Source organism: Myotis myotis, unplaced genomic scaffold, assembly GCF_014108235.1.
Source record: "Myotis myotis isolate mMyoMyo1 unplaced genomic scaffold, mMyoMyo1.p scaffold_m19_p_2, whole genome shotgun sequence".
NCBI classification, from domain to species: domain Eukaryota; kingdom Metazoa; phylum Chordata; class Mammalia; order Chiroptera; family Vespertilionidae; genus Myotis; species Myotis myotis.
In genome coordinates this window covers 172,165,635-172,189,366 of record NW_023416324.1, presented here as the reverse complement: position 1 = coordinate 172,189,366, position 23,732 = coordinate 172,165,635, and the positions used below count along the sequence as shown (strand labels likewise).

At 42.2% G+C, this 23,732-nt stretch overlaps 1 protein-coding gene and 1 pseudogene across 1 annotated transcript; both read left to right on the top strand.

The window, feature by feature from the left end:
- The first annotated feature begins 467 nt into the window (after window positions 1–467).
- LOC118675750 (kininogen-2-like) lies at window positions 468–23,053 on the top strand. The gene is made up of 8 exons (XM_036348552.1): window positions 468–494; window positions 2,068–2,307; window positions 3,969–4,076; window positions 12,302–12,386; window positions 13,229–13,383; window positions 19,038–19,145; window positions 19,263–19,352; window positions 22,815–23,053. The coding sequence occupies exons 1-8, from the start codon at window positions 468–470 to the stop codon at window positions 22,893–22,895; spliced, it is 894 nt and encodes a 297-aa protein (XP_036204445.1). The 3' UTR covers window positions 22,896–23,053.
- On the top strand, window positions 19,382–22,070 carry LOC118676363 (annotated as a pseudogene).
- Window positions 23,054–23,732: the final 679 nt, after the last annotated feature.

Genomic DNA, 23,732 nt, shown 5'->3' with positions numbered 1-23,732 from the left:
ACTCATTCCATTGCCTGGAAAAAATTAATTTGCATCTTTCACCCTCAAAAGACTGCACCATCTCTCCTCTTACCCCAGTCAGAGCTGCCCTTGAGGTCTGCAAACCAGCCTCTGATCTCTACTCCCTTCCCCTTCCCCCTTCTGTGTTCATCAATCTTTTCTTCTCCCCTCAGTAATTCTCTCTCCTTTCCCCTGTAAGTCCCCTCCAGTTTCTTAACTTTGTCCACTGCCCTGATGCAACATACTTTCTGCAAGGGGAGAGCAGTGAAGAAAGCTATGAATATTCACCCAGTAAATCTTTTTTCTGACACACATGCTCATGGAGTGAGTGTCAAGAAACAGCTGCAATGGGAGTGTGTTGACCTACTCGCAACTGAGGGACACTGTTGTAGAACACTGTTGGCCTCCTGATTCTGCTTGGCTCCTACACACTCAGACAGTGAGAGCCCAAGGCAAAGGGGCCCAGGATGCCTTCATGGTTTCCTCTCTACAGCGTATGCCTCTACTGACCAGCAGGTTAAGGCTATCTGTTATAAACATGAATTGGTAACCTAATACAAGCTCACTCCCGTTTTACACTTGATCTTAGCCAAAAGGCCGAGAAGCGATCACTCCCGTTTTAATAGTTTACATTATTTTATTAAAACCCAGTCAGTGGCACCCCATCTTTACTGCGGACCACTCTTAATTGACTTCAGTGGATCTATGCACACCCTGAAATTATATGGAGAACATTGTGAGTACCAGCATTTTCCCGCGGAGGCCACCATGTTTACATCAGGTTCACCAAGCAGCCCATGACCCTTGGAATACAGTTCATAACCCTTGGACTCCAGAGCGTGGCCCGGGCTTCACAGCAGAGGACTCTCTATTAATTGTCCAGACCTCAATCGCCAGTCCCTGCCTCCTGCTTTAAGCGCCCGTAAAAATTATACACCGCATCCCACACGCTGCCCCTGACTCATCCTGCTTTCTTGAGAGCCATTCCTCCCTTTGTTCCTCCTTATCAGGCTCACACTTTATGTTGCCCTGTTGACCTTGACCACTTTACACCCTTCTTAGCTCAGGCCTCTTCTCCTCAAGATAGTCTTTCTTGAGCTCACTCTGGGCTCCTGCCTTCCCAAGCTCTTGCCAAATTATTTTTGAAATATCCATCTGCAGTTCTGTCTCTCCCACTCCACTTTGCCCAACACCTTCACCACTGCCAGTACTGACCAGCAGCCCCTGAACGATGGATGAACAGATTACTCAGACACAGTTTGATTGTGAAAGAGAGTGCTAAGGGGATCCTGGCTCTAGCAGCCAGAGTAGCCTCAATTGCCTGCCTTGTTAGCTTTTTTCTAGCAGGTTTTATCTTTAGATACAATCAGTGGGGTGAGTAATCTTGGGAGGACACATGTGTTTATATTCTTCTCTAGGCAAGGGCATCCAGGGATTAAGGATAAGGATTCCAGTAAACACCTGGGGTCTATATGTAATCAGACTTGTTTGGAAAGGTCAGGAATAATTAGGGGAGCCGACTTCAACACTCCCCTATGTCTCTCCTAAGTCAGAATTTCAACCAAGAGAGCAATTGGCCTTCCAGACACTTTCCTTTTATCAGAATGTCCTCCTTACAACTTTCCAACCAAGTCTCTTGTGCTCTCCAACACACCACAGTTACAAGTTAATGTAACCACACAGTCTAATTCAGCACCTGACATATTACAGAAGGAGCAAAATATGTACATGTTTATTGAAATTAATTGGTACAAAACATATTACACCCTCAATGAGGCTTCAAGGAGCTTTATTTAACACTGAAAAATAAATAATACTATATCTGTACTGTTTTACTATTTTATAAGAGGATAAATTAATGTATTATGTCTGTAATTGATAATGATTTCTAAGGAAATTTGAAATAATTATGCACAATAGTATGCACATAAGATGTTCCTAAGTCAATGGTAGACTTTTTTTCTCTTCTGACCAAAAAGCAGTCCTGTGTTCTCTTTTTCTAATACATACCAGAATGTACTAGAAAGTTTGTTTACCAAGGTCTTTGAAATTATCTTACTTATTTAGGACAATGTATCTGAACGCAGGTTTTGCTCATTAACGCTGCCCTTTTGCCTACTCTTTCTTTGTCAAGCCGAGGGCCCTGTGGTGACCTCCCAGTATGACTGCTATGGCTGCCTGCACACCCTGAAGACTGTCCCCCCGGACTTCGACCCTGTTCTGAAACATGGCATTGAACATTTTAACAACCACACTAATCATTCCCACCTCTTTGCTCTTAAAGAAGTAAAAAGGGCACAGAGAGAGGTTTGTGCTTTAGTTTCCTTTTCTCACAGTATTGTTAAAATTTGTTGGATCTTTATGTTTAGGGTTTCATAACCTAAAATAAACCATTGGTCAATAGAAAACCTATGATTCCGTGACTGGTGGTGAGGGAGCTCTTCTATGTCCTCATCTGACTGGCATAGGAGGTAAAGTGCTTTCTCTTGAGACAAAGTGATTAGTATACTACAATATATAAAAGGCAAAAGTGTGGCTAATCAGACCCCTGGCTCTGAGTTTAATGAATGGTTAGTCAGAAATACATGTTTTTCTTAGAGGTGGTGAGATGAAAAGATCATTCTAGCCTTAAGGTTTTAAGAAAATTACATTATCACTTAACCAGCATGAGTCAGGCATGGCTCCAAAATATGCAATGGAACCCAAACAGTTGGCCCGGCTTTCTGAGCACTCTCTAAATTATAGTTTTTATATCATCAAAAGAATGTAAACACTTGGAAATTCTGGCCTTTTCATTGACCCAGTTCACTAAGTCTTTACTGACAGTTGACTGGGTTCCTTGTATTTCATTGTCTAATTATGAGGGACTTACTTTAGTCAGTAACATTCCCTGCTTTTAATAGACCATACAACTTCCCTTCATGCAAGATGCATGTTCTACTCCATTACGTTCATAGCCAGCGATCGGGGTGGGACTAGCCCAAGATAGAACAGCACAAAGCTTACTGCCTGACTGTCTGGGAACCTGAGAACTTACCAGTAAAGGCCATTCTAGCTCCAAAGTGTTTTTAACCATCTAGAAGAGTATTGTTTTTATTTCACAAAATTCAAAAGGACATTATTTTTCTGTTGCCTGGACGAGGAAATATTGCTAGGTTTTTCTTAAGAAAATACAGTAACTCCACCTATATATTGCTTTTTATTTTCAGACTAGATGCCAGGTGCATGAAAATTCATTCACTGGATGGGGTGTCCCTCAGCCTGGCCTGCCCCCTCTCACAGTCTGGGAGCCCTTAGGGGCGGGAGGCGACCTGGTCATTGGGGGAAGGTGACACCCACATCGGTGTTACCCCCATTGGCCAGCCCTGGTTACCTGAACCTCGGGTGGCCCTGTGCAGCTGGATGGCTTGGCAGCCACCATCCGAGGCTTGCCTGCACCTCGGGCCAGCCCTGAGTGACTGTGGGCCTGAGGGCAGGTCCAGCCACACCATGCACCTGCCGCATCCCTCCCCCTGCCCCCACCAGCTGGGCTGAAAGGACTGAGTCCAGTGCAAGGAGCGGCTGGGCCCACTGAGGACTGGTCTGGTGTACCACATGCCTGCCACCCGCCCCGGCAGGGCTGAAAGGACTGGGGGACTTTGAGGGGACTCAGCGTTGCCATCTTGTGGCTATGGGTACCTCCATCTTTATGACAGCGTGATGGTCAATATGCGTATTCCCTCTTTATTAGATAGGATGTGTAGGAGTGTGTGTGTGTGTGTGTTTGTGTGTGTGCGTGTGTGTGTGTGTTTGTGTGTTGAGGAGTATGAGAGTCATAAAGTCCTCAATATTTATTCAGTCATGACTTTTGCCTAGTACTAAGAGTTTATATTTTTGAGTACTTGCATTATGCCAGGCAGTATTTTAAGTTCCTCATAACACAGTGAATAATGTTTAAACTGCCCTTTAACTATTCAATATTGTTTCAGGTGGTGTCTGGATGGAACTATGAAGTTACTTACTTAATTAAGCAGACTAATTGTTCCAAGGAGAATTTTAAATTCTTAACCCAAGACTGCAAGGTCCTTTTCAGTGGTGTAAGTAGGCCAAAAATGATTATAAAGTTTTAGCATTTGGTGTCCAGTATTTACAGGTGTGGAAATACTCAGCTACATAGGAAGACTTGGTCACTAATATTTTAGATGACATGCATGAATTCACAGCCACATTCTCCATGTCACTAGTCAAGCTGCCTTACCTACCTGGTCACAATATCTGTACATTTGGCAATAAGCATTTACAGATATAACTGGGGCTTGAGATAAAATGATGCCCTGTCAAGTTTGTCTGTTCATGTCTTCACACTTTCCTGTCTCCCTTTCTTCCCACCTGCTTAAGGTCCTTCTCGGTGCTCCTGAGCTCTGCGCAGGACACTCCTTAACTTCCAACTTGCTTTTGCTTATTTTCTCCCCTTCCCTCCCCATCCCTTTCTTTATTTTTAACTAGAGGCCCAGTGCATGAAATTCTTGGGAAGGTGGGTACCTCAGCCTGGCCTGTGCCGTCTTGCAGTACAGGAGCTCTGGAGGGATGTCCGACTGATGGCTTAGTGGGCCTAAGCCGTCATTCGGACATCTTTAGCTTTAGTGGAGAGGCTCCCACCAATGCCACTGTGCTTGCCAGACATGAGCCTGGCTTCTGGCTGAGCGATGCTCCCCCTGTGGGAGTGCTCTGACCACCATAGTGACCGGTCATTCCACCATTCAGTCATTTACATATTATCCTTTTGTTATGTAGGATACACTGTAGATGAGGCCCCCTAGAACCACATGAAATGCAAAAAAATCACTGTTAACTCATTCTCAAATTGCCCCCATCTAAAATCAGATTTCCTCCCCCAATCCCCTCTCCCCTTGGGACGTGTGGTGCACCTTGGGAACCACTGGGCTTGACACTTCCTCTCTGAGCTTCATTTCTGAATACATATGCATATCCCATGGGAATTGTAATCTCTTCTCCACCTACCTCACTGGGTTTTCATGAGGAGGTTCTAAGCTAATAAACCTAGAAATGTTTCATCAAGTAAATGATGTCTAAACAGGAAGAGATTGTTATTTTTAAGCCCACGGGTACCCTCGAAGGTAGCAGGTGCTGATTAGGGGAGGAGGGCATGATTTTTTCCTGGTACTGTAGCTATGGAAGCTTTGCAGATGGTTCTACAGGCCTTGGAGGGGCAGGCTCTGGCCAGCAGTCCTGTAGTGGTGGTCATCCCTGGAGGCGCTGGTGGGGGCGGGGGGCAGAGCATTAGGTGGGCACTAGGGGGGCAGTGAGGCTGAACAGGGAGTAACTGTCAAACCTTCCCACTTGGAGCCATTCTTTAAATTGTACATGACTGTTTTGCAGCTGTACCTGCTCAGAGTGGGGCTTCAATCTCCTGGAGCAGTGTCGGGGCTGGGCTAGGGTGGAGCCAGGTGGGCTAGGAGGGTGGTTCAGGGTACTTCCTCTGCAAAGAAGGCGCTGCTGTTGTGGAGTGGGGGGGAAGGGTCGGACCCTGGGGGGGTTGCTCAGGCCTGCCTCCACTTGGGTCTGGAGTTGTAGGGAGGAGAGGCATACCCAGCCCCAGTGGAGGGGGCCCAGCAGTGATGGGCCACGGGCCCTGGGGGCACGGATGGGTGGTCGCCATCATGCTATTGTGGGTGTCCCTGGCGGGGGTGACAGGGGAAGAGATCAGGAGTTGGAGGTGGGAGCTGCAACTACCCCTGAGGCTGGGTCTTCTCCTGTCTGGTCAGCCTCCCCGTCCCCCTGGGGGTGCAGGGAGATTGGAAGATCTCCCTATGGCTGCTTCCTTTTCCTTCTTTGCAGTTCGTGCTCCTGCCAGGCACTCTCCTCAGAACCCAGAGAATTTGGCTACAGCCGCCCACCCCCTGCTGAGCATGCATCAATATACAAATTGGTCATTATGGGGACACCCTCATGGACAAATTAGCATATTACCTCTTTATATATATAGACTAGAGGCCCAGTGCACAAAAATTTGTGCACTTGGGGGGAGGGGGGTTCCTTCAGCCCGGCCTGTGCCCTCTCACAACCTGGGACCCCTCGAGAGATAACGACCTGCTGGCTTAGGCCTGCTCCCGGTGGCAGAGGGCAGGCCCAATTCCTAGGTGCAGCCCCTGGTCGGGCTCAGAACAGGGCCAATTGGGGAATTGGGGCGCCGCCCCCTGTCATGCACAGAGCAGGGCAGATTGGGAGGTTTCGATGCCACCCTCAGTCACTTTCAGGGTAGGGCCGATTGGGGGTTTGGGGCACCGCCCCCTGTCACACTCAAGACAGGGTCGATGGGCAGGTTGCAGCGCCACCCCCTGTCACGCACAGAGCAGGGCCAATCAGGGGGTTGGGGCTCCGTACCCTGTCACGTACAGAGCAGGGTCGATCAGGGGGATGGGGAGCTCCCCCCTGTCACACAAAGAGCAGGGCCCATCAAGGGGTTGGGGAGCTCTCCCTGTCACTCACAGAGTAGGGCCGATAGGGGAGTTGGGGCACTGCCCCCTGTCACACACACAGAGCAGGGCAGATCAGGGGGTTTGGGCACCGCCACTGTCACACTCAGGGCAGGGCCGATGGGGAGGTTATGGCTCTACCCCATCACACACAGAGCAGGGCCTGTGGGGGAGGGGGGGTTGGGGCGCCACACCCTGTCACACACAGAGCCACAGGGCAGTCAGGGGGTTGGGGAGCTCCCCCCTATCAGGCACAGAGCAGGGCTGATCAGGGGGTTGGGGCGCCTTCCCCTGTCACGAACAGAGCAGGACGGATAGGGAGGTTGTGGCCCTGCCCCCTGTCACACACAGAGCCGCAGGGCAATCAGGGGGTTTGGGCACTGCCCCCTGTCACACTGATCCCAGTGCCGGGAGGCCTCTCTGTTCCGCTGATCCCGGTGCTGGGAGGCATATTACCCTTTTACTATATAGGGTAGAGGCCTGGTGCACAGGTGGGTGCCCGCTGGTTTGCCCTGAAGAGTGTCCTGGTTCAGGGTGGGGGTCCCCACTGGGGTGCCTGGCCAGCCTGGGTGAGGGGATGATGGCTGTTTGCAGCTGGTCACACACCCTTCAGGGTGGGAGTCCCCACTGGGGTGCCTGGCCAGTCTGGGTGAGGGGCTGAGGGCTGTTTTCAGGCTGGCGGGTGACTGAAGTTCCCAACCGCTCCTTTTTTTCTTTTTTTTTATTCTGGGCCAGCTTTAGCTTTGAGGCTTGGCTCCAGCTCTTAGGCCTCCACTGCTGAAAGCAGGTTTCTGGCCTTTGTTTACCTTCTGTATTTGAAACAATGTTGCGATCCTGCTGGCTGAAGCCTGGCGACTGAAGCAGGTTTCTGGGGTTTTGTTTAGCTTCTATATTTGTAAGATAGTTGCTTAGAGTTGCAGCTCAGAGGCCGGCAGCAGCAGGCGGGGAACGTTGGAGTCCTCCGTCACTGAAGAAAGCAAGCCTCATGTTCGCTTCCAGCTGCGTGGCTGCCGGCCACCATCTTGGCTGGCAGTTAATTTGCATATCGCCCTGATTAGCCAATGGGAAGGGTAGTGGTCATACGCTAATTACCATGTTTCTCTTTTATTAGATAGGAGGAGGATAACTCATCCTGAGCCCCACCACTTTATCAGAACCAAAATTTTGCTACAAGAGAGTATCACAAGGTGCCAGTAGTTAATGCATTGCAGATGCCTAAAGCACAATGACCATCCCAGGGATATTTGCATTGTAGCAGAAAACTACTTTAAGCAAGGGATTGCTTCAAGCCCTTTAGTCTGTTATTCTACTTCTACAATTTTATTATGTACGAAGAAAATGAGGAGTCCAGATAGTAAGATTATTATTAGTAGTATTATTATTAATATGCATTATTTTTATCAGCAGTATTATTAATACTAGAGGCCCGGTGCACAAAAATTTGTGCACTCGGGGGGGTCCCTCAGCCCAGCCTGTGCCCTCTCGCAGTCTGGGACCCCTCGGGGGATGACCACCTGCTGGCTTAGGCCTGCTCCCTGGTGGATGGGGCCTAAGATGGCAATCAGACATCCCTCTGGCAGCCTGGCAGCCCTCGGGGGATGTCCACTTGCCAGCGGGGAGCACACCTAAGCTGCAGTTGGATATCCTTAGCGCTGCTGAGGAGGCAGGAGAGGCTCCCACCACCACCACTGTACTGGCATTCATCAGCCTGGCTTGTGGCTGAGCAGAGCTTTCCCATGTGGGAGTGCACTGACCACCAGAGGGCAGCTCCTGCATTGAGCGTCTGCCCCCTGGTGGTCAGTGTGTGTCATAGTGACCAGTCATTCCCAGTCTTTCTGCTGTTAGGGTCAGTTTGCATATTACCCTTTTACTATATAAGATAGAGGCCTAGTGTACAGGTAGGGGCCGGCTGGTTTGCCCTGAAGGGTGTCCTGAATCAGGTTGGGGGTCCCGCTGGGGTGCTTGGCCAGCCTGGGTGAGGGACTGATGGCTGTTTGCAGCTGGTCACACCCCCTTCAGGGTGGGGGTCCCTACTGGGGTGCCTGGCCAACCTGGATGAGGGGCTGATGGCTGTTTTAAGGTTGGCCACACCCCCTTTAGGGTGGGGGTCCTCACTGGGGTGCCTGGCCAACCTGGATGAGGGGCTGATGGCTGTTTTCAGGTTGGCCACACCCCCTTTAGGGTGGGGGTCCTCACTGGGGTGCCTGGCCACTCTGGGTGAGGGGCTGAGGGCCGTTTTCAGGCTGGTTGGTGATTGAAGCTCCCAAGCTATCCTTTTTTTCTTTTTTAATTCTGGAATTTATTTACTTTCTATAATTGAAACTTTGTTGCCATCACTGGAGCTGAGAGTCAGGCTCCTGCTCGCTCCAGCTCTGAGGCCATCGCCTGCTGAAAGCAGATTTCTGGGGTTTGTTTAGATTCTATAATTGAAACTTTGTTGCTTTCGGAGGTCAGAGCTGGTAAAATAAGATATTATTCTATCTCTTCTTTTCCAATGCTTATGTTTTGTTCTGTGTCTCAGTGAATTGACCAAACATCCAGAGATATTCCACAAACATTTATGTTTCATTCCTGATTTTATTGGGAAAGCCTCTACAATTTTGTTATTTATAATATTTGGTATAGGTTCCAGGTAGGCATTCTTGTCATATTAAAGAAGCATCCTTGCATTCCTGCTTTTAAAGAAGTTTGTTTAGTTTTTAAATAAGATATTGGCATTAACAGACTCATAGATAGAGAACAGACTGACAGCTGTCAGAGGGGAGACAAGTTGTGGGGTTAGGTGAGAAAGATGAAAGAATTAAGCAAAAAAAAAAAACCAAAAAACTCACAGACACTGATTACCGGAGAAAAGAGGGGTGGGGGAAAATAGAAGAATATTAAGGGAGGATAAGTGATGACAGAAGGAGACTTGACTTTGGGTAGTAAACACTCAATACAATATGTATACAATACAGATGGTGTATTATAGTATTGTACACTTGAAATCTATTTAATTAACCAATGTCACCCCAACAAATATTTTTAAGAAAAAAGAGAATTTTGTGTAAGAATTTAGCAAATGCTTTAAATATGTATTGAAACATCATATTATGCATTTCTAATTTAATCTGTTATGTTGTTTTGACAACTTTCCTAATAGTTACCTCTAGGTTCATAAATTCTCTTTGCTTAGTGTTAATTATTCTTTAAATATGCATTTGGATTTTATTTTTAGCTCAAGAAGTCTACATCTTTATTCCTAAGTTAAAGTGGTTTGACAGATTTCTGGGTGTGGTTGTGTGTGCATTCTATTTTTTTCAGGTTTGGTATCCAGATTATAGTTTTCTAGAATGAGTCGGGTATGTGTTACATGCAGTTGAGTCAGCTCTGATTCCTAGTGACCCTGTGAATGAGTGATGGCCACACTGTCTTGACCTCAACAGCTCTGCTGAGCACCTATAGACTCATTTCTATGGCTTCTTTTATGGAGTCAGTCCATGTCATATTTGCTCCTCTGCTTTCCCTACTGCCTTCTATTTTTTAGTTAGGTGGTTAGCCACTATTTTTTGGCTTGGGTAGCTTGCCACTATTTCCTATATTCAGAAACAGTTTACATAGGAAGGAAGTAAATGTTTCTCAATTACAAAAATTATTCATCTATAAAACATCTATGTTGTCTGGAGGTGAGAAATGGAATGGAAGTTGAGAGTAATGATAGCATTCTCTGTTCTTCAGTTATTGGTTCATTCAAATTTGTTCTTGTGTTTAAGTCAGCGTTGGTTATTTATAGTTTTCCAGAAAAGTATTCATTTCTTTGGGATTTAAAGTAGCACACACTTGTTCATAATTATTCTCTTATATTTTTAGCTTCTTTGTTCCTTTGCTATAATGCCTTTTTTATTTTTTTGCATTTGATTTTTTCCTTATCCCAAGAATGAGCATTTGGATTCAGTTACTAATGCTAGTGCTTTCTGTTTTCTAGTTCATCAGTTTTGCTTTATTTTTTCCTCCTTTTCTCTTTTGCTTAAGGCTATTTATTATTCTTTTCCTTTTTCTAACTTCCTGATGTAAACACCTCGGTTTGATGTTGTTTTGTTTGTTTCTTGCCTCTCTCTTTTTAAATTACGAAAGTATATAAAGCCATGAGTTTAATTCCAAATGCTGCTCTGTCAACATTATATAAAATTCTCAGTTTTCTTATTTTGTTTCTTATATTTTTCCTTATCCAAAGAAGACTCTGACTATTTAGGTAAATGTGTTTAGATGTCCAAGTAGTTAGTTTCTTGTTTATTTGTTTAAAAGTATTTTTAGGAATTCTTTTCTTTTGGTGCTGAGGTCAAAGGACATGCCACTATTGTTTCATTTTAGAAATTTATTGAGCCTTTCGTGTAACCTAATATAAAAGTACTTAAAAATATCTGTGCCATACTTATAAAAATATCATTTAAGTCATATAGATCATATGAAAATACCACCTAAATACTTTTTTATTATTTTATTCATTTTCTATTATTTTATTTATTTTTAAATCCATTTGACCTATCTTAAATTTAAGGTTGTACATAAAATTTCTACACCGCCATTATTTTAATCTATTTCTATACATATATATCTAATTTCTCTTTCATGTATTTTCACTCCATGCATCTAGAGTATATCTTTATAAAAATAAAATTATCTTCTTTACTACCATCATGAGTTTCTTTTGTTACCTTGAAGTTTTCTTTGTCCAATATTAATAATACTCTAGATCCTTTTTCTGTTCATATTTGCTTCATATAGTTTTTTTTAATATATTTTATTGATTTTTTACAGAGAGGAAGAGACAGGGATAGAGAGTTAGAAAAATCAATGAGAGAGAAACATCAATCAGCTGCCTCCTGCACACCCCTTACTGGAGATGTGCCCGCAACCAAAGTACATGCCCTTGACCTGAATTGAACCTGGGACCTTTCAGTCTGCAGGCTGACACTCTATCCACTGAGCAAAACCAGTTAGGACGCTTCATATAATTTTGATCATCCATTATGTTTAATCTACCTTTATCTTTTATATTACAAGATATTATACTTGAAATGTAATACATTAATTTTGTTTTTAACTTAATATGGAAGTCTTTGCCTTTCTCTTTTTAAATATGTTTTTATTGCTTTTTAGAAAGAGAGGATGGAAGAGTGATAGAGAGATAGAATATCAATGAGAGAGGAACATAATCAACTGCCTCTTGCACACCCCACTCTGGGCATCCAGCCCGCAACCCAGGCATGTGCCCTGACCAGGAATCTAAATGTGATCTCTTGGTTCCTGTGTGGATGCTCAACCACTGAGTCACATGGACTGATCTGGAATTCGTTGTCCTTCTAAAAGAAATTTTACCCATTCAAATATCTTATTTGTTAAATATATTTTTATCAATTTCAGAGAGGAAGGGAAGGGGAAAAGAGATAGAAACATCAATGAGTGAGAGAACCATTGATCAGCTGCCTCTTGCACACCCACACTAAGGATCAAGCATGCAACCTGGGCATATGCCCTGACTGGGAATCAAACCATGACCTCCTGGTCCATAGGTTGATGCTAAACCATTGAGCCATGCTTCCTGGGCTATATGATTATTATTTCTATACTAGGTATTCTTGTCATCTTATTTCATGTGTTTGTGTAAATACATTTATTGTTGTTAATGCTGATACCGAATAGTTTCTTATTCTCTCTTTGGCAATGGAATTATGTTTTGTTTTGTATTCTATGTGAAGTCAACATCCTATATTTAATATTACTAATTGTTTACTTTAAAGGTTCTTAAGAACGTTTTTAACTTATTTCCTTTTGAAAAAAACTAGGATACCTTTGAATGTAAAGATCATGCATACGTGGATCCTCAGCTAATAATTGCTTCCTTCTCACAGAAGTGTAAGATTTTATCAGGTATGCAATAATACATGTTTGTCCTCTAGTAGTACATGTTGATCCCAGACAACTGGCTAGGTGTTTTTATAGAAATTGTGCTTTAGGTCCTATTATATAATCAACAACCTTACAGCTGTACCCTATTTCTGCACAGCTGTGTTATAGCTGATGCAGCTGGGACTGCTCTGCAAGTGGACAGAAAAGATTTATGTTCTTTGGGCAAACCTGATCTCTAGATGCAAAGTCACCTGGTCTTCCTTGTGTATAAGATGTCACTACATCAGGTGTTATAAATTGGGGAAGCTGAATCGCCTATTTAATCACTCAGAATAAAATCCTTTCAATTAAACACTTTTTTCTCCTGCATGTTATAATGGGGAGAAAGTGAGATAGTGCAAGTTTATGGTAAAATCAGTGTTTCTTATACCAAGAGTTGGCTTTTCTCATACTTGGAATATATTTGCATACATTCCACAGTGATAAGCATCATTGAAGCTCCCTGCTTACCAGAATCAGAGGACTTAAAACTTTCCCACTAGAGAATCATTCCTTTAAATAAAGCATTGCTTTTTTACACTCTTTCCAAAATGCAAAAATCTAGGAACAGTGCAGCACATTGATATTGAAGGTGCACTAACTAACACCTTCTGATGGAAGGCTTCCCTAAATGCCCTTGACTGAGGAGAGGAAAAGAGGGCAGGCAGTAAGGTGAAGGTCACACAGACAGCCTCTACCCACTCACTACTGGCCTTAGGCTGCACATGGCCCCATATAAATGAGTGCTAGACAATGTGCAGGAGAGGTACTAGTCTGGACTGCTCCTTCAGTACATACACTGACTTAAAACCTGCTTCTTTCAGGTTTTGCCATAGGTTGCCTTGGCTGCCCCGACGAGATACTTGTCGACAGCCCTGATCTGAACGAGGCTCTGAATCATTCCATTACAAAACTTAATGCACAGATTAATTCAATGTTCTTGTTCAAGATTGACATTGTGCACAGAGCAACATCACAGGTATGTAAATTAAGCTACAAAAATAGTGATATTATAGTCTATGTGCGAACTGCTTACTAATATTGCCGCTGATCTTGGGTTGGGAAATAGTATACCTGGTAAAAAGAATTGAATGTCAAGTCTCAACCTCACTACATGCTTGCTATGTGGTCTTGAACAAGTCATTTAGAACATTCCATTTTCTGTGTGTAACGGACTGGGGTGAGACTCAAATAAGATAATATATGTCAAGCATTGGCGGGGTAGCTCAGTTGGGTAGAGCATTGTCCCAATATGCCAAGGTTGCAGGTTTGATCCCCGATCAGGACACATACAAGAAGCTACCAGTGAATGCATAAATAAATGGAACAAAAGAAGAGATAATATATGTCAATACATTATCTTTTCAAATTTTAAAGTGTTTTATAAATTCTAGCAAATTTATATAATTAATAAAATGTAGGGAAAGGAAAAGCTACACTTATTCTCTGCCTTTTAGAGTCGATTCTTGTTGGAGCATCACTTAGTGCCTTGGGATCAGCCACATGTCAGTCTATCATCACCCAGACTCTCTTCACACTCTCACCTCCAGGTCACTTCCCCCCTGCCTATGTGTCCTTCCAGCCCACAAATGTACATCTAGGGCTTCATCTTTTCTTCCATGCCCTGTCAATAGATAAGGAGCATCCTAGTCTGGGGGTCAGAAGACACAGTTCTACCAGAACCTCCGCCCTCATGCCCTGGGTAATCCCGGACTGTCATTCAGACTCACTCAGTCTTGTGCCCCATCTGTAAAATGAATGGCTGGGTGAGAAGAGCAAAAATTTATTCCATCTCTAACAGCATCTGAGTAATCTATTCATAGGCAGATTCTTATTCTAAACCTCAAAACTGGCCTTCCTAAATGTGAACAAAATAGAACCAACAAAAGTAATCAAAATAGAACCTGTTTCAGCAAAACAACATAATCTGATGGGTGGAGGGGTACTTCAATTATAACAATTCATACTTTTTGCTCAGTAATTGAATTTCTAGAAATTTAAAATAGAGTCTTTATAGACAATGATACTCATTGCAGCTTTAACTATAAAAGACAACATGGTAAACTGTCAAAACTGATGAATAATATAGAAATGATCAAATACTGTCTGGCATATTCTCAAAACAGAGTACCAAGAAGCAATTTTAAAGCATCTTTGTGAGGAGTTCTTGATGTGGGAAATGCCTTGTGATAAAATATTCAGTGGGGGAAAAAGAGACCATAAAATTGACTATACATTCTGTTGCCAGGTGTGTTATAAAAAGTACAGAAAACAATTAGAAAGGAAACAAATGCCTCCAACTATTCACAGTGGTGGCTTTAGGTGATGGCACAATGGGCTGTTTATTGTCATCTTCTAATTTCCTGTATTAGTTTCACTACTGCAGGGGAAACCTAACCAAATGTTATTAAAGCAAGTCAAAACTGACACTTTGCTCTCTCTCCTACTCAGGCACTTATTCCTGCCCCTGACACTACAACCTTTCTCCCTCATTTCATGGGCACATGACCCATGTTAGTGGTGTACTCACATGGTACACCAATCATTGTATTCTTTTTTTTAAATATATTTTATTGATTTCTTACAGAGAGGAAGGGAGAGGGATAGAGAGTTAGAAACATCAATGAGAGAGAAACATCGATCAGCTGCCTCCTGCACACTCCCTACTGGGGATGTGCCCGCAACCAAGGTACATGCCCTTGACCGGAATCGAACGTGCGACCCTTGAGTCCGCAGGCCAACGCTCTATCCACTGAGCCAAACCGGTTAGGGCATATTCTTTTTTTTAATTTAAATTCTTTATTGTCTAAAGTAGTACATATGTTTCCTTTTTGCCCTATTAACCACTCTCAGGCCTCTCAAACCCCCAGCACATGTGCTCACCCCCCTAGTGTCTGTGTCCATGGGTTATGTTTATAGGCATGGATACAAGTCCTTTGGTTGCTCTCTTACCCACCCACATCCCCCAATACTATTTAGTTTGTCAGCTTTTCTTCTCACTTCATATTTCTGCTTTCTTGTGAATCTCCCTTATTCTTGATGCAGGAATACCCTCTATTCCACCATAGATTGCATATCAGAGGTTTGTTGTCAGGAGAGAAACACTAATTTTTTACATGACTATCTAGTCTCCATATACATACAGTTCTCTGTAAGTTAATGAATCAACATACAAGCACGGAGTGTATTTGTTTATGCTAAGGATGCCCAGGGAATAACAGGTAATGCTGTTAATTGTAAGGAACTGACATTCCTTCACTTGCCAAGTCAATTTGAAATATGGTGAGAATCTCAAACTTACTTACAAAAGATGAATCTTTTACTGGTTTTTACATTTAAAGAGAACAATTTGGCTGCTCTGACATGATTATTCAAGGAAGCCCTGCTGGAAGCAGCCAAGTTACTGGAAATCCATTTACCATGTAATCAATTCGCCAAATGACCAATTTTTGCCAAAGATTTATTTTACAGGTTAGGTCTTGCCTTGGGTTTGCATATTTAGTCCTATTTCGATGCATGTCCATTTTAAGATGGTTTCAGATGCCAAATGTTTCTTAAATTCTCCGTTTGCACATGTGAATATTGTGATTTCTGTCATGGGGCATTTATTCTGCCCTGCCTCTGCCGCCACTGTCCCCACTCTTGTCCATATTCCTCCCTGTCTTTGCTCAGATAAATATACTTCAAGGATCTTTGTGTGCACCTTCAGGAATTTTTCTTTTAACAAAGTATTAGAAATGTCAAGGCGTATGTAGAGTATGTCTAAGACTTCCGATGCAAATTGCCAAATTGACAAACTGTTTGCAATTATGCCAATTTACACTCAGACCACCTGGCCATAGGACCTTGATCATCTTGCTTTGAGTTCTATTCCTACCAACAGTGACTGAGGCTGTGTGCTTCCCACACATGGCCAATAGCAGGCATCACCTCTGTTTTTCATCTTTGCCAACATATGGAAGATTAACAATGCTGTTGCATTGTTGTTGTTTTTTTGGTCTTTGGTTATTAATGAAGATAGTCATTTGTTTCTGGCTTACTGGCCATTTTAACTTCTTTTCTGAAATATTTGTTCATGTCTTTTGTTCATTTTTTTCATGGTGGGCTTTACATGTATAAGAATATTAATCTTATACCATATTTTCCCCAGGTTTTATTTTTTTACTTTGCTTGCTGTGATGTTTGAGAATTAGTTGTCCTCTCTGTCTGAACAAATTTAGACATGTTTTCCCCCTCTGCTTTTCACCTAAAAACAGACTTCTTCCTCTTGAGACCTGATGGGTACATATTTATAGCTTTTGAGCTTATTTCTTTAATTTAAACTGTTAATACATTTGGAATTTATTTTGCTCTGTGGTTATCTCTATCTTAATAACAAAGGTTGAGCAAGATGGGTTTGAGCAGGAAAGACTTTTGATAAGAATGACACCAGATAATAACGGCAATATAGATGCTATCTCGAGGCCCTCAAATGGAAGATTTACATCTATTTATTTCCTTCTTCTTGATCCTGAATAGAGTTGAGCCATTAGTTGTGGTTTGTGTCACATATTGTCCAGTTTCTTGGGCAACATTACTTTGATCAACATTATTGTTATGGAAAATTGGATTAAGATATATTCTGAAATGAGCAAGAAAACTTATGATCAGCAAAATATAGACCCCCAAACCCTCTAAGAACCTTCCTCCCCATTTACACCTAACCTGGAGTCTTAAAAGTTAAGTATCAAATTTCTCTTAAAAATGTAACCATGTTTACCCAGCAGATCAATGCCAGAAAAAGTAGAGGGGAGGTTAGCTCTTCCTATGACTCTGTTCTGCTCTCTTCCTCCCACCACACGTTTTCCATGCTTTTCAAAAACACAGAGATAGGGAAGACTGTTGTGGTTTGCTTTTTCAAACGAGATTCTACTATCACCCTGTGACTTCATTATTTTATTTCTTAATACAGTTTTATTGATTTTAGAGAGAGAAGAAGAGAGAAGAAAAGAGAACCATCAATCCGCTGTCTCCTTCAGGCCCCGCCCCTTCCCACCTGGAATTAAACCCGCAACCTGGGTGTGTGCCCTGACTGAGAATCAAACTCAGGACCCCTGGTGCCTGTGATGATACTCAATGAACTGAGCCACACCAATCAGGGCTGTAACTTCATTTATAAAAATAATATTCATCTCTCCAGGTCAACAGATATATTTATGTGTTCTTTTACAGACACACACACACACAAACACACACACATTTAGATCCTAGAATCAAGTATTGAATAACTTGGACTAGAAAATCAACTAACTTTTGAACACAAAATTTAAAGTCATTTTTACCAAGTATATTTTTTAAGTGTAAGAGATGTAAGATATGGCATTTTGAAATGACTTTTAAAAAGCCATATGTGCAATTTTATTGAAGTCAGTGCATTTTTAAAAAGTGTGAGTTTAATTTTTTTAAACAAATAAAGTGTGCCTCTTTTATATAAAAAATAAATTAATTGGGCCACAAAATATTCATTGTGGACACAGCATTGTATATATAAAGATTAAAACTGTTGCTACAGTACTGGCCGGTGTGGCTCAGTTGGTTGAAGAATGCCCTGAGCACCAAAAGTTTGTGGATTCCATTCCCAGTAAGGTCTCATGCCCAGGTTGTGAGCTTGATCCCCAGTAAGGGGCATGCAGGAGGCAGCTGATCAATGTTTCTCTCTCCCTCTTCCTTCCTCTCCCTCTAAAAACCAATTTTAAAAAAACCATTGATAGAGATTAAAATGGTTTCTTAATATAAAATATTTAAGAAAGGCAAACTAAAAAATCCAAAGAATTTTCCTAATCACATAATTTAACCCACAATTTCTGTAGTGACACTAACTCAGTATTTCTCTGATTCAGGACTTTGCAGGACAATAAGGCATACTTAAGGAAAATGATTAAGTTTTTCTTCCTATTCTTCTCAGATTCCATTACAACTTGAGTGCTTGAATGTTGTTGAAGAATAAAACTCAGAAAAGTATAAATATTGTAGCCTTGTTTCCTAACAGCCAAATATTTTACACATGCATACAAACTAAAAATTTAATTTCAAACATTTGTACTTTATTTGTATACCTCTCATTTGAGCAGGGTATAATTAAAATTAATATTCTCCCCTAAGATTCCTTAGGGTAGAAACATATCATTTATTATATAATATTAGAGGCCCAGTGCATAAAATTCATGCACTGGAGGGGGGTGTCCCTCAACCCAGCCTGCACCCTCTCCAACCTGAGACCTCTCGGGGCATGTCCTACTGCCGGTTTAGACCCGATCCCTGTCAGTCAGACATCCCTCTCACAATCTAGAACTGCTGGCTCCCAATCGCTCGCCTGCCTGATTGCCCCTAACTGCTTCTGCCTGCCAGCCTGATCACCCCCTAACCACTCCCCTGCCAGCCTGATCCATGCCTAACTGCTCCTCTGCCAGCCCGGTCGCACCCAACTGCCCTCCCCTGCTGGCCTGATCACCCACAACTGCCCTCCCCTGCCAGTCATCTTGTGACCACATGAGGGTGGCCATCTTGTGTGAGGGCATGGTGGTCAATTTTCATATTAACTCTTTACTATATAGGATTAATTAAGGTCCTACTTTGTGCTAATTAATTTTCCAGACAGTGAGTGGATACAAATATCTTATTGAGTTCACGGCCAGGGAAACCACATGTTCCAAGGAAAGTAATAAAGAGTTGACCGAAAGTTGTGAGATCAATAAACATGGGGTGAGTAGTCATGCAACTCTCTACTTATTCCCTGGAAATCTACTTGATATCTTATATTTGTTTAAATATTTCATGAATAACACTGTTCTCTCTTTTGGCTTTTGTTTTCACGGATAGGAAATTCTAAGATGCATTGCTGAGGTTTACTATCTGGTAGGTGGGAAGAATAGAATTGAGACTACTGTCAAATGTCAGTCACTGGGAAAGGTATGTTTCTAATTAGTCAACTTGGGTAAATTTTGCTCTGAAAAGTCCTATTTGAAAATGAACCACTATTTAAATGAATTGGGGAACTATATTTTTAGAATGGAGAGAACTCTCACATTTCTGTGCTGAACTCTCTTTTTTATGTCTAGAAAGGAAAGCAACAGTCAGTCCCCTAATCACTTCTCACCCTTTGCCAGTGTCCCATCCTTCAGGAGGTTCTCTCTTAATGAAGGGCAGCCCCTGCCTTGCAGAGCCAATACTAGCTCTGGGGCTTTAAGATGTGCCTGAGATGCTTCACTGTCATCTGCCTCCATTCAAGGGACTTGGGAGAAATACAGATCTCAGACCCCACTCCACATCGACTGAATCCAAATCTGCATTTTAGCGTGGTCCTCAGAGTTTCATACCCACATTCAAGTGTGAGAAGCATTAGTTTGTATCATCTTTTCCAATTCTTAAGAAAACCTTGTAAAACTTTTCCCATTGTTAAGGATGAGACACTAAAAATTACAAAGATACTGAGATCCTGGAGTGGATAGTAACATGATCAAGTTCTTGCTCTGTCCCAGGCACTGTACTGAGGACTTCACACATATTTTTCTCTTAACAACTCTATGAAGCAGGTGCTGCTGTTATTTCTATTTTAGAGATGAGAAAAGTGAAGCTAGTGGTGCACAGATGCAAGTGTAGGTGAAATCAGAGTCATCCCTGTTCACATGATGCTAACAGCTAGGCTCTGGCTTATTTGACTCCAAAGACCATGCTCTTTGCATCACTGAACACTGCCTCCAGCATCCTGTTCTCACCAGTAGCTGAAATGTAGGTGAGAATCATTCAGATCTTCAATGCGAGTAGCCTCTTGTCTTTCTTTTTTTCTGATTTAGATTTTTGCCCTGTATAGGTATATATGTACTCTAACACAGACATTATACAAAGGCTGGTTTTCAAGCTTGTGAATATGTCCTAATGTGTTTCAGCCCAACAAAGTAATTGTGGGCACATGCTGCATATATATTTAGTCCATAAAGCCATTTTGGGTCTTTTGGTATAAAAACTGTAATTGTGCTAATAGAATTAGTATCAATTAATAAATAACGTGCCATGGTGTTATGTAGTTCAACCACCCAATTTTTCCAGATGAAGAAAAACCTCTACAGTTTAGAGGAGAATTTTTAAGAAATATCCACAAATTATAAAATCAATCCAAAGAGAAAAAGATATTCATTCTCATCCTTTCTGCAATATTAGCATAGCATTTAAAACCTGGCTAAAGATTTGCTCCATTTTAAACCAAGATGGCGTTGACAGGTCTTAATCCCTTCTTTCTTAATTGAGAGTGTGGTTTCCACAGTGATGCATTCATCTTAATATTTCCTGGTTAGACCACATTGCTGAAAAGACCTCCAGGTCTTTCACCTTTCTAGTCAGTACAAGTGGCAGAAACAAAAGAAGGAACAACTGTAAGTCCACCCCACTTTTCCATGGCACCTGTTCAAGATGAAGATCAGGATTCAGAAAAAGAACAAGGACCCACTCGTTATCATGGCTGGGGCCATGAAAAGCAAATAAAACATGGGCATGGCCATGGCCATAAACATGAGCATGACCAAAGCGATGGGCACCAAAAGGGACATGGTCATGGCCATGGACATCAAAGGGAACATGATCTAGCCCATAGACATAAACAGGAGCATGGTCATGGCCATGAAAAACATAAAAATAAAAGAAAACAGAATGGAAAGCACAATGATTGGAGAACAAGTTCTTCTGAAGATAGTACTACATCTGCACAGACACCAGAGAAGACAGAAAGGCCAAAATCCCTCCCCTCCCTAGCCCCGTCAGGTGTAGCAGTTGCCTTTCCTGAATTTTGGGACTTAGATCTCATTGCAGCTATGATGACTAATATACCACCAACTCCCACAGAGAATGATGATTCTTGGATCCCTGAAATCCAGATAGATCCCAGTAGCCTTTCATTTAACCTGATATCTGATTTCCCAGAATCAACTTCCTCCAAGTGTCCTGGACACCCCTGGAAGCCAGTTAATGGAATGAATCCAACTGTGGAAACAAAGAATTTCATGATTTCAATCTCCCTGATGCTTTTTATTAATGTATGCAGACATGGGTGTTTCTTTAACACTTCATCATCCCCTTTCACCATTGTCCAAATATCCTGATATAATGCACCAAAGAACATGAAGCTTCAAACAGCCTAGAGAGAAGTGGTGAAACTCCCAATGGGGACACCATCAATTTCTATGGACAACACAAAACTGTGTGCAGGATTCTAAATCCTTTCTGAATCTTCCTAATGAGTTTTATTTTCTTTCTTTTTTTGTTGTTGTTTGTTTGTTTGTTTTTTTGGTGCGTAGCCCAGGAACCTCACAAGTTTTCTTAACTAGCACAGAAAATGGGCAAACAAATGTGCCTTGTGGCCTACTGCAATTTGCTTTTTTAATAACAAATCTGTACCTTAAAATGGATGTCATAGACTGTCATACAAAGATTCTTGCCATTCCGAATAAACCATGGCACCTGGTCCACGAACACATGTGAAAATAATGAAAGTCAAGAAACTGAATGTGAACTTCTTAGTAGGGCAAAAATAATAATAAAAGCTACCAGAGGTCAAAGAGGGACCACAAGAAAGACAGGGACATAGAAAAGGAATGGACTGACTATTCTTGGGCGGGAAAGGGGTGTGGGAGATGCGGGAAGAGACTGGACAAAAATTGTGCACCTATGGATGAGGACAATGGGTGGGGAGTGAGGGCAGAGGGTGGGGTGGGAATTGGGTGTTTGAAATGGAATAAAAACTTGTTCTCTAACCATTGGTTGCAATTCTATTTACTCATTAGCTACTCTTTGCAACAAGGCTTTGAAAAAGGAGTGTTCTGTTTGTTTATTGCTGATGGTAGAATGAGCAATCCTTACTTTTCAGCAGCTCTGAGTTTAATGATAACAATGGAAAGCAGGAGTAGTGATATAAAAGGAAATCTTTTTTTATAATTGACAAGTAACATCATAAGATGTGATGGAATATTTCTTCAGAAATTTTATGAGGAAATGCCTCTCTAGCCACACCTTATCATCGAATCACTTTTTGCTAGGGCATTGAAGAGCTCTGATTTTTACAAAAAAAGAACAATATGATGGTGTTTAATTGCTTCTAATGTGAGGGAAGCACGCATTTCATAATTACTGCTGTGTTCTGGCTAGTGAAACAGGACAGGGCTTTAAACAGCTACAGTCGCTTGTGGAGGCATGTGCCACTGCTACTTCAAGTTATTGGATGCATTTGAGCCTCTGAGTTTTTATTCCATTTCAAACATTATCTGTACTTTTCAATAAAGAACCTATGATGTCAGGAACAAGTCTCATCTTGACAACTGGTTGCTTCACTCTTCTCTTGTTGAATGATAACACCATATTAACAGAATTTTACTATACTTACAGAAGCCACTAAGACCCTGCGTGTACAAGGCCCGACCTCGGGAGGTAGGGGCACAGCCAACATCTGAGAGTGTAGCCTCTTGACCAGTGGGCAGAATCTCCATGCCTGGGACAATAACCCCAGCAACCTGTCAGCAGCCCTGAATGGAAGAGCAAGGAGATGGGATAGAATGTCAATGGAGAAGAATGCTGTTTTATCATTCTGTTTCTGTGTGAAATAAAGTTTGATCTTAATGTTCTCACTCCTGGTTCATTCACAGTAGCCTGCTTTCAGCCACACCCATCCTGCAGCAAAGTCCAGTTGATCAGAGAGCACGCTCTGCCATGGAGACTCATAGTGCAACTCTGGAACAGGAGGGGATCCCTTAAGTGAGCCATCCCTACCACCAGGACCTCAACATGGGCTCTAAATCAAGGGTTTGTGGGTAATGTTTCCATCAGCAATCTAAGGAATCTCTCTACCTTCCCTTCTTCCTCTCTCTCCTTCCCACCCCCTTCTGATTTTCAACCCAAAGTTAAGAGTGTTTTCTCTTGTTTTGTTATTTTTTTAAAGATCTAGATAATTACCAAAAAAGAAAACAAAACAATTCTTTGTTAATAGGATGCCTACCAACTTTCCACTAGCAAAAAACATCAAACCTCAAAGAAGTTTAAAGAAAATTTAAAATTATCTTTTTGGTTCAAATAATGGTAAAAAGTAGAAATCTAATAGAATAAAAATGATAAGAGATTTTTAATTTTCTGAAATAGGTATTTACTGAGTGCTTATTGGAGCCATTTACCATGCTGCACAGTTTCTGTTTAGAGTGTGACTTAGTCCTCACAACAACTCTGAGGTCCCCAGGACCACCTTTCATTTACAGTGAGGAAACTAGCTCCCAGTGTCCTGCTCAGGGTCACATAATTACTACACGACAGAGC

What these genes read in the sequence shown, in the direction of transcription:
- LOC118675750 (XM_036348552.1), top strand. Translation starts at nt 468, where the DNA reads ATGCCTTCATGGTTTCCTCTCTACAGC. An exon ending in CATGGTTTCCTCTCTACAGC is followed by an intron (nt 495 to 2,067) that starts GTATGCCTCTAC and finishes TTACTTATTTAG; the next exon opens with GACAATGTATCTGAACGCAG. An exon ending in GTGAGATCAATAAACATGGG is followed by an intron (nt 19,146 to 19,262) that starts GTGAGTAGTCAT and finishes TTTCACGGATAG; the next exon opens with GAAATTCTAAGATGCATTGC.